The sequence below is a fragment of the Artibeus jamaicensis genome, unplaced genomic scaffold, assembly GCF_021234435.1.
Source record: "Artibeus jamaicensis isolate MK-2021 breed Jamaican fruit bat unplaced genomic scaffold, CSHL_Jam_final contig_384, whole genome shotgun sequence".
Lineage (NCBI taxonomy): Eukaryota > Metazoa > Chordata > Mammalia > Chiroptera > Phyllostomidae > Artibeus > Artibeus jamaicensis.
In genome coordinates, this window is record NW_026521810.1 from 23,085,590 (window position 1) to 23,095,828 (window position 10,239).

At 44.0% G+C, this 10,239-nt stretch overlaps 1 protein-coding gene across 1 annotated transcript; it reads right to left on the reverse strand.

Moving 5' to 3' along the window:
* Positions 1 to 1,237: 1,237 nt before the first annotated feature.
* MRPL19 (mitochondrial ribosomal protein L19) lies at positions 1,238 to 8,780 on the reverse strand. The gene is made up of 6 exons (XM_037130821.2): positions 8,647 to 8,780; positions 8,360 to 8,477; positions 5,989 to 6,107; positions 5,659 to 5,793; positions 2,844 to 3,025; positions 1,238 to 2,705 (listed from the first exon to the last, which is right to left on the reverse strand). The coding sequence occupies exons 1-6, from the start codon at positions 8,747 to 8,749 to the stop codon at positions 2,484 to 2,486; spliced, it is 879 nt and encodes a 292-aa protein (XP_036986716.2). The 5' UTR covers positions 8,750 to 8,780; the 3' UTR covers positions 1,238 to 2,483.
* Between the last annotated feature and the right edge of the window lie 1,459 nt (positions 8,781 to 10,239).

Here is a 10,239-nt window from a genome sequence, read left to right on the forward strand (position 1 = left end):
TGTCTTTAGCTCATTCGAAAAAATCTGTTTTGTAAGAGCTGTCATATCAGCATGCATTTTAAAAAAAATCAAACTGGTGAATTTTTGTGTAGCCATGTCAATATTGAAGATGGAAGAATATATGTGACATTTTCAGAGTATTATGCTTCATCACTTCAAGAAAGGTAAAAACAAATGAAACACACGAAAAAGGATTTGTGCAGTGTGTGGAGAAGGTGCTGTGACTGATCGACCATGTCAAAAGTGGTTTGCGAAGTTTCGTGCTGGAGATTTCTCGCTGGACCGTGCTGTGCAGTCAGGTGGACCAGGGGAAGTTGCTGGCAATCAAATCGAGACAGTGATTGAGAACAATCAACATTCTACCACCTGGGAGAGAGCCAACGTACTCAAAACACCCAAGTCAATAAAGTTATTAGTGAAAATGGAAGATGGATCTTTTACTTTATGAAAAAATTGGGCTTTTTGGCTAACCCAATATTTCTTTAAAGACACCATTTCTAAATACAGTCACACTCTGAGGCTGTGGTGTTAAGGGTTTCGAGATAAAAATTAGGGGGCACACACTTTGGCCCCAGCAATGCTGGGGACGGGAAAATAATCACTGCCCCTGTCCCTGCCCTGCGACTGGATGAAATGACCACTCCTTCGCCATGACTCAGACATGTGGCTCTGGTGACAGGTGCTAACCCAGCCTCAAGTGGCTCCCTCCTGACAGGGCTGAGGTCTGTCCCCCTGCCAGTTGTCTCATGAGGTCACTGGGATGAGGGGTCTGGAGCCCCTGAAAACACAGTAACTAGAACATTGCGGAGGCCGGATTTGCCCACACAGTGAACACAGGGCCCGAAGCCATGGGAACCACCCCCCCACCGCCCCAGGCACAGGCAGAGGAAATGGTGCCACCTGCGGTCACTCACTGCAGGAGAGAGCAGGGGAGTCACTGTGGTAACGGCAGGGGCCGGCTCCATGGTCTTCAGTTGATTCACGAGAAAACTTGGCCTTTGACGACCAAGTGTTTGAAGCAACAGGAAATGGATGGACCAATGTGTGCGCCCGGCTGTGAGCCAGGGAGGGGGCAGGTCGAGCTCACAGGTGTCCGTGTCCGTGCTAAGGCTTCCTTTGAACGGCACAAACAGGAGAGGGGTGGGGTGTGTGTTCACACGGGGAGAGCAGTGGGTCCCAGGGCGGGGACAAGTTTAGGGCTGGATGCAATTAAATAGAGTTTGAGAAGTCAAGTCTGTGTATGTACATGTTAACTTAATAAGTACACAAATTTTATTTATTAACACCAAACACTGGCTCACCAGGTGCCATTCTCCTAAGCATTTCCAAACACTCCTTAGTCCTGACGTCCCGTGAGTAAAAGGCCACCTAAGCCCCCACTTTGCACATAAGGGAACTGAGGCGCAGGGAGGTTCGGTGACCGGCCAAGGCCACGCACGCAGCACGGGGAGCCCGGGACTGCAGCTTGAGGTCTGGCTCCGGAGCCCAGGTCTGAACCACCACCGTCCTCGTATCCTTCTAAAGTGCATTCCATGCTCCCCACCTTTCAAAATGGAGCGTGAGGGACATAAAATCAGCACTCACTGATGGTTTTGATAAAAGCGTCCATCACCCCCGACCGCAGTGCTGGGTTCAGGGCTGCTGAGGGGCAGCCCCCATGCCAGTCAGGCTCCAGTCTCCTTTCATGCACTTTACCCCACAGAGCAGCACTTTAAGCAGGGAAGAGACATGGTCCGATTTAGATTTTAGAGACTGAGTTAGGTCCTCTCCAAGGGTAGTGGACATGGAGACCTGGCAAAGCCCATGAAGCCAGAGCCCCTCCAGCTGTGGTCTCCCGGCCTGGCTTCCGGGGACTGGGTCAGGGGGAGCTGGGAGCGGGGAGGGCAGGGGCTTGGAAGACCCAGGGGAGCTGGGGTCAGATACCTTCTCTCACCCTCTGTTCTCTGCCCCCAATGCCTCCCGAAGTGACCATGCCCTGCCTTGATGCTCCGGAAGACAGTGCACTTGTCCTGCCCGGCCACTGGCCTTTGCTCCCCTTTGCTTCACCAGGACTGGGTACCAGGTGGTGGACATGGGGGACTCCAGTGACGTCCACAAGTGGAGACACCACAGGCCACCTGCACTGCTCCGACGCCAGACTGGAGATGTGGGGGGGGCCGTGCCTGCCTGCGGGGGTGCATCCTGCTGGTCAGGGCTGCACACCTGCTTCCTTGTCCACTTTACGTGAGAGGATTCTGTGCTAACCTAACTCTGTTTTAGCTTCGCCTCCAGTAACAGAACAGACACCAGACCACTTGGCATGTGTACTTCACCTTTTAAAGTAATAAACAGATGTACTAATTTAAAAATTTTAAAACAGTAAGTCATAAAATAATGAATGCTTAGTTGATTGAATGACTATGTCCTAATATACGAAATTAAATTGGTCTCTAAAAAATCCTCTGTCAGTGTATTATCTGCAAGAAGCTAAATACATTTTCAGATCAAGACTTTTTCGATGCTTGAATTTCATTCCATATCTCAGCTTCGATTTTTGAAGTATCGTATTCCCTCATCATGTCAAACTCAAGCCACGGCCTACTCCACTTCTGAGCGTCTTTCATTTGCTCTTCAGTTAAGCAGAGGTCAAACCTGATCCCTTTAATATTAAACTTGGGGCGCTCCCAGCGTTTGGACCAGGGCTTAGGCTTCATTTTCACTTTCAGCTGAGGAAGAGATTAAAAAAGGGGGGCGGGAGGGGGACAAATTAGGCTGATAGTCACAAGCAAAATTCTCTTAAAGGTTTCATTAAGATGACTCTTATTTTATACTTCAATTTCCAGTTTGAAGTGTTCAACTTATACCTGATTGACAGGAACCTCTTGGCTGGATTCTTGTACTTCTGGCTTCATGTTAATATCAAAAGTGCTGTATTCGGGAAGGGCGTCTCGTAAGTACAGCAAGCTGCCATCCAGACGCTTCTCCAATTTGACCACTTGGATCTCCTGGATTCTAGGATTATAGAGTTCAAAGCAAATCTCAACACCTAAGAAGAGAAGGAAACATCCTTACAATCGAAGTCCAGATTCCTGCATGAGCATCCCAATGCAGTGAAAGCTATTTCATCAAGGAACGAGCACAAGGCAGGAAAGTTCAGCCAGGAAATGTGGCATAAATTTCAATCTTTAAAGTCAAAGGAATGATGTCTGCTATAAATACACTGAGAAAATAGCTCTTTAATTCTGACAGTATTATTTGGAGAAAATTTGAGTAAATTTTTCACTGTCGTGTAGTTTATTTCCCAATTATTTAAATAGAGCTCTGTCATCTACATTAAGAGGAAGAGGATTGATGATGCAAAAAAGAGTAAATACATTTTAAAATTCTAACTGGTTTAGAAGCCCTTGTAAGGACAGCCTCATTTTTGGTGGGTTTTTTGGTTTTGTTTTGTTGGGGTTTTTTTTGTCATTATTGTTTAAACACTATGGAGCTTTCTGTAGGAAGCAAGCTAAGAACAGTTTTTAATGTTTCCAAGATGCTACAAGTAACAACTTAATATATACCATCTGTACCTCCAAATGCTTAATGGCAACAGTATATTCTAAGGTTTCCTGGAATGGTCCCAAGGAAAACAGAAATAGTAAAGTACATGATCCACGTTAACATCCAGTATTTCCTGCACAACTACTCTGGTTCAGGCACTGATTTAGGAGCTGTGCCTACAGCAGAACCCCGACAGCAGATCTCCTCCTCTCATACAGCTGACAGTCTAGTGGATGACAGACAAACCAGCAACACAGGGCGATGACACTGTGGATGGGAAGCGGTGACTTTCAATAGCGAAGTCAGAGAAAGCCTCTCTGAAAAGGTGACATTTAAACCTAAACTACAAAGGGCCGAGAATGCTCCAGACAGCAAGAATGGGAAATGCTAAGGCCCTGGGGTCTTAACAAACTTGCCCTGTTTGAAAAACCTGAAAAAGGCCCACTCGTCTGGAGCATGCTCATTGGTGAGTCAGGAACGTAACCCAGGGAAACCGCACAGCTGCCAGCACAAGGCAGCAGCGAGGACAAGGGCAGTAGCAATGGAGACGGAGAAACAGACAAACTTGGGATATACTTTTTGGAGACTGAGCTATAAAAATCTTCTGATTGAGTGAGTGAAAGGGAATTAAAAACAGCACCTTGGCTCAGTGGATTGAAAGCCAGCCTGCAAACCAAAGGGTTGCAGTTCAATTCCCAGTCTAGGGCACATGCCTGGGTTGCGGGCCAGGTCCCCAGTGCGGGACACATGTGAGAAGCAACCACATATTGATGTTATTAAAAAAAAAAAAAAGCGCTCCTAAACTTTTTATTAAATGGGTGAGGAGTGGTACCATTTGTAGAAATAGGGAAAAAAACTTGAAAAGAACACACTGTGAGGGGAAATAAAGAGTTCTCCTTTGAACTTATTTTATGCTTAGAAGATATCCAAATGGAAATGCCAAGTTGGTAGTTGTATATGCAAATATGGAATTTGGAAAGGGTTCATACTCAAGATATATATTTGGGAATGGTCATCATAAGGATGAGAGTCAAAGTCACTGGCCTAGAAAGGACCACCAAAAAAGGGAGTATTGATGGGGAAGGGACAGGCAGGTTATAGTCAAAATACTCTGTAAAGAATGACAAGGAGAAGCCCTGGCTGGTGTGGATCAGTGGACTGAGTGCCGGCCTGTGAACCAAAGACTTACTGGTCCGATTCCCAGTGTGAGAGGCCAACTGCACACTGATGTTTCTCTCCCTTCCTTTTTCCCTCCCTTCCCCTCTGTCTAAAATAAATAAATAAAATCTTTAAAAAACAGAACGACAAGGAGCTCATACGTTTAAGTATTGTGTCCAGCACCTCATGTACAACACCACGATCAGCTGACCACAACCCCAGGAGGTAGAAACTATTATCTCAATTTTAAAGAAAATCAAACCCAGGTCTGTCTGACTCACACCTGTGCTGGTGCTTCTCTATGACGAGGTTTCTCCAGTGCAGGACCTGAGTGAAGCACAGCGTCTCAGGTCACTGCAGGTTAAAAAAGGCAGCAACTGTTCCCACATGTTCAATTCCTTCTGAATGTGACACCTTGCCACCGGGGGTCACACAGCACACGACATACAGAATGGAAACTTGACTGCTCCTGTCATTTGGATTCATAATCTTTCTAAAATTTTACCACTTGTTCCTCTGCCTCATGAGGCATAGCTTACCTAATTTTGCTTTTTATAAAAATTTCCCCGATTCTTATAAAACCCATCCTGTGGTGACTGCTATTAACATAAAGCAAACCAGGGACCATTCATTTTAGGAGAAAGAACTCGCAAAGACGTCATTATGCTCATAATGTTCTCAAGGGCTATTTGCACCTAAAATGAATGTGCCCACACTGCTGCAGTCATTGGTCTCCTCCTGTGACGCTGCCAGTTTGCAAAGCCCACCTCTATCAGCTGTCCCTGCAGTAAAAGAAGCCTTTGAGGGAAAGCAAATCAGCCACCTCAATTTCCACACCTTCTTAGGCCACGGGGTCCGTGTCATCCCTTGGAGCCCCCACGAACTGTTGAGTTACAGATGTCTTACCCCAGTGTGCAGAAAATAAAAGAATCCTGAAATGACACTTTCCAAAAACCAAATAAAAGGAACCCCACCTACCTTGTCCTTCAATAGTATTCCTGAGGATGAAAGTCGCTCCAAGCCCCGTTCCTGACCTCTGGATGCAAATCCCCAGAAACTGGCTGGTTTTCCCACTGGCATATGGGTCCGCCGTAGTGACGCGAAGAATGCTTCCTACAAATTCAGGCGCAGAAACAAACAACAGCGTTTCTAGGTAACCGTGTAACTTCCTAAAGACTTTGGTGTAATGTTAGAAATAAGAACCTCACATAGGCAAAACCCAGGTATATGAAAAACAACCTTCTCTATGCCGAGAAAACTAACCCCCCCCCCAGCCACTAAGAATAAAAGCATCCGGCCTTTACTGACCGACATAGAACTCTGGAATGTGGAGCACTCCTCTCCTTGCTAACATGTCTTTTCTTTCTAGTTGAAATAGCAGAGGCTTTGTTCTCCCTCTTGGAGGAATGAATTCAGGACTCAAGAATCTGCAGGAAAAAAAATTAAAAGCAAACTTTAAAGACCATTAAAAAAAGAGTCTGCGTTTTCTTTAAAAAAAAACATAGATTATAATTTTGAAGCATTTTATTCTTCCATCTCTAAATAAGAAATATTTATCTTGTTTCTAAAATTGTTGTCAGTACTTATGAAAATAGCTAATAGTCCTGGGTACTCGCCTGGCATTGTGTTAAAAGCACATCTACAGCATAATTTCATCCTCACAACAACCAGGTGGTTTGGTGTCATTGTCTCCTTCTCACAGATGAAAATTAAGCTTAGAGAAGATACATAACTAACTTGTCTTATTAGCTGTAAACTTACCAAGTCAAGATATAAATGTCCATCAGACTCCAAAGCCTGTGACCATAACCATGGGCCGCATGTTAGATTGCACGTGTTATAATAAAGTATGTTGCAAAAGACACAAACATAAATAATCGAACTGACTTTAAAAAAGAATCTTCCTAGTTTCTTGAACTAATTTTAAACTCATTATAAAATGTTAATCTACAGGAAAGTATAAATGACATTACAATGCAATTCATGTCCCTATCACTCATCTCAAGAAATAAATCATCAATGTGGCTGAAGCCCCTGTGCACCCCTGTCTACCCCTGTAATTACTGTGCTGTAATTAAATTTGGCAATGATTACCCTATGCACTTCTTCCTTTTCTCAATTCCCTACTTAAAAAATGTTCAAACCTACCAAAAGTTGAAATAGTAATACAATGAACATCCAAATATACTTCACCTACTGTGAACATTTTACATATTTACTTTATATATACATATGTATACATAATTTACATATATACCATGATTTTTTCCTGAACTATTTGAAAATGACAAGCAGCAAGGCATTTTCTCCTTCAATACTTTAGAAGGTATCTGCTAAGAACAAGGACATTCTCTTACACTTATCACAATTCCTTTATGACACCTAAGAATTACAGCATCAATTAAAAAATATAATCTAATATATAGTTCATATTTAAATATACCTAATTGTCCTGGAAAAGGTCTGATAGCTGTTTGCTGCCCAATCCGAGCTACAATCAAGCTTCATACACTGTGTCTGTTGTTAGTCTCTTCTTCAGTCTCTGAAACTAGAACTGTTCCCCATCCTCGTATTTTTATAACACTGACTTTTTTGAAGAGCCAAAGCCTGCTGTCTTATAGACAGTCCCTGGAATCTGGATTTGTTTATTGTTTCCACATGCCTAGATCGAAGTTAAATATTTTGGGTAAAAATATTACAGAGGTGATGATGTGATCTTACTTCACATCAGGAGGCACATAACCTCTGCTTGTCGAGTTACTGGGAAAGCTAGGTTTGATTGCTCTGTGAAAGTGGAGAATTTCCCCTCTATACTTTTTATCCTTATATATGCATATATATGTCTAGGCAATATAAAAATGCTATCATACTATATCAATTCTTCTGCAGGTTGCTTTTTTACACATGTATTTTTGAAGCTCATGTTAGCTCTAGCTCATTCATTTTTCACCGCCATATAATAGCCCACATGCTAGATATCTAGGTTACTTTTTTTTACAAACAATACTTTTGTGTGCACTCTTATACATATCTTCTCATACTTATTACTTTAAGTTTTATACCCTTCTGGATGGAAAAACATACACAACCTCAAACCTACTAAATTGTGTTAAATTGTTTTCCACAATTATTACACAATTTATATTTCATTTAACTGAATTCATTAAGTGCTGCAATTTAAGAAAGCTATTTCTTTTCCACATTTAAAAAAGTTGAATAAAAGTCTTTTCTTAATTTCTGAATTCCATAAATTCAACTTTATTTCAACTGAGAACCACGGAATATTTGAAATGTTAAACATATACACACAAGCAGAGATAATCCAATCAACAGCCCAGAGTCCCTTCGCAAAGCCTGTACTCACATCAAGTATTCCGCTCCGCACCCCGCCAATTGGCTTTTTAATTAGGTCTACAGAAACACTAATACCTTCGAAGCTGGGAAATCCCCATCTGAAGTTCTGATTTAGTAAAACTGCAGACAAAGTTCAGTTTAGTTTGGAAGAAGCGAGGAAGGCAAGCCTGAGTTGGGTGTGCTTTACGTACGAAGGCTCAACAATTCGACCCACGAGTTAGTGCAATGGGAGTTTCATCCCCGGTTTTCAGCCCAGACCTAAAGCGAATACAGGTTCCTGAGAGCAGACACAGCACGAGGGAATCGTGCCCAGGTCCCGCCTCACCTGCTCTTCTCGCCCGTGGGACGGCGCTTGTCCACGATGACGGGTTTTGGAGGCGGCTGGAACGTGCCGGACTGGGAAGGTCCAGTGCTCTGCTGACGGCCCGACCCCGCGCGGGCCCCTGCGGGAGCAGAAAGCAAAAATCAGGGATGCTGGAGCTTGCCCTGCCCTTGTGGTGAATGCTGCAATCTCCCCCAGCTCGAGGTTCTACGAGGATCCTCCGCCGAGGTCATCCCACCCTGGCCCTGCACCCCTTCTGGTCCTTGGCTCTCAAGCCTCGCTCCACTTACAGCAGGCGACAGAGGCCGGCACAGGCAACAGCACCCTGGCGAGTCCAACGTTCCGGGTGAGGCCAGTAGCTGCTCCACAGCCCACTGCAATGGAAGCCGCCATGCCTGCTCGCACGGGTAGACTACAACTCCCAGTAATCAGTGCGTCCAGATCGCGGCCTACAACGCCCTGCTAGGGCAGCTGCTAAGGGACAAAATAGCCAAGTCTTCCACCGCGCCCCGCCTCCGCCCCCGCCCCCGTACCCCGGTTCCCGCCCCCTTTTCTGCAGGGCCTGAACTTTTTTACGAAAAGTGAGTATTTCCCTAGTTCCCTATAATGTATCAAGTGATGAGCCTATACAGGGATGTTCTCGCAGCCTACGGAGCTTTTGTCCCCTTTGAATTAGCTCACTTCACTTTCTCAGGCGAGTCTTCACTACGTCAAAACCCCACTATGGCCTCTTATCCTTACTAAGTACCTTCTGTTAGCAGCTCTTACATCACTTGCAATTTTAATGTTTAATTTAATTTTTAGTTATCTGTGGAGTTGTTGGATTAGTGTGTATTTACGCCATTATTCTGTAAACTCCACAAGGACATGGATGAGGTTGCCTTTTGTTTATCACTTCATCCCATCACCTTACCTGGGTCTCACTCTTCGTGGAATGCAAGGAGAATAAAATAGATCCTGACAGGACAGGCGGCACAAAGTCCCTGAGACGGCAGAGAGCGTTACCCCTTTGAGGAACTAAAATTGTGTCTGGGCTGGGAACCTGGGTGGAGATACGGGACAGAGATGAAACTGAAAAAGGTAAATTAATTATAAGTTTTGCTAAGAAATTTGAAATTGTACCCTTGTCAACGTTGAGCCTCTGGAAGGGTTTCACATTCAGAGTGACATGATTTATTATATTACTTAGCGGTTATTCCAGTTGAATCGATTTCCCAAAGCACTTGAAACTCAACATGTCCATACTCAATGTATCGTGTGCACCTGCAAACTTCTGGCAGTATTGGCTATCTCAAGGAACGGCTTCAGCATCCAATCTGTTGGTTAAAGCTAAAAATCTCAGTGCCATTTTTTATTTCTCCCTGTCTCTCTATAGGTAAAGCCCCTAAAACTACATCTGGAACCATCAAGTATCTCAAGAATCCCTATACTTCTTCATCTTTCCATCCACAACTTTAATCTAGGTCACCCTCATTTCTCCTCAGAATCACTGCAAACCACAGCAACTGCCTTCTCATTGGTCTTCCTGCCCCCGGTTCCCTCCAGGTTCCACCAGTCCTTCACACAGAAAGCTAAATGGACAATATAGAATGCATACCTAGTCCTTGTCTTTTCCCAGTTTCAAATTTTCCATAATTTTCTGTTGACCATGGGATAAAAATCAAGTGCTCAAAAAGCAACCAGCCTCTGCAGCCTTCCTGCCACACTCTACTTTGCCAGCCTAGTGATGCATGAACTCTTACATCAGTCTTAGAAAGAAGATCATTTTTTAGGACAGAAATCAAGGCATTGTGAGGAGATGTATGTATGTGTGTATGTAATCGGCAACGAATACTTTAAAATGCATTACGTATATTTTTATTACCCAAAACAGATCTTTATAA

Coding starts and splice junctions, on each gene's coding strand:
- MRPL19 (XM_037130821.2), bottom strand. CDS start 8,749: ATGGCGGCTTCCATTGCAGTGGGCTGTGGAGCAGCTACTGGCCTCACC. Junction 6,108..8,359: donor CCCACGGGCGAGAAGAGCAG/GTGAGGCGGGAC, acceptor TTTTTCCTGCAG/ATTCTTGAGTCCTGAATTCA. Junction 2,706..2,843: donor AAGAGGTTCCTGTCAATCAG/GTATAAGTTGAA, acceptor TCTCTTCCTCAG/CTGAAAGTGAAAATGAAGCC.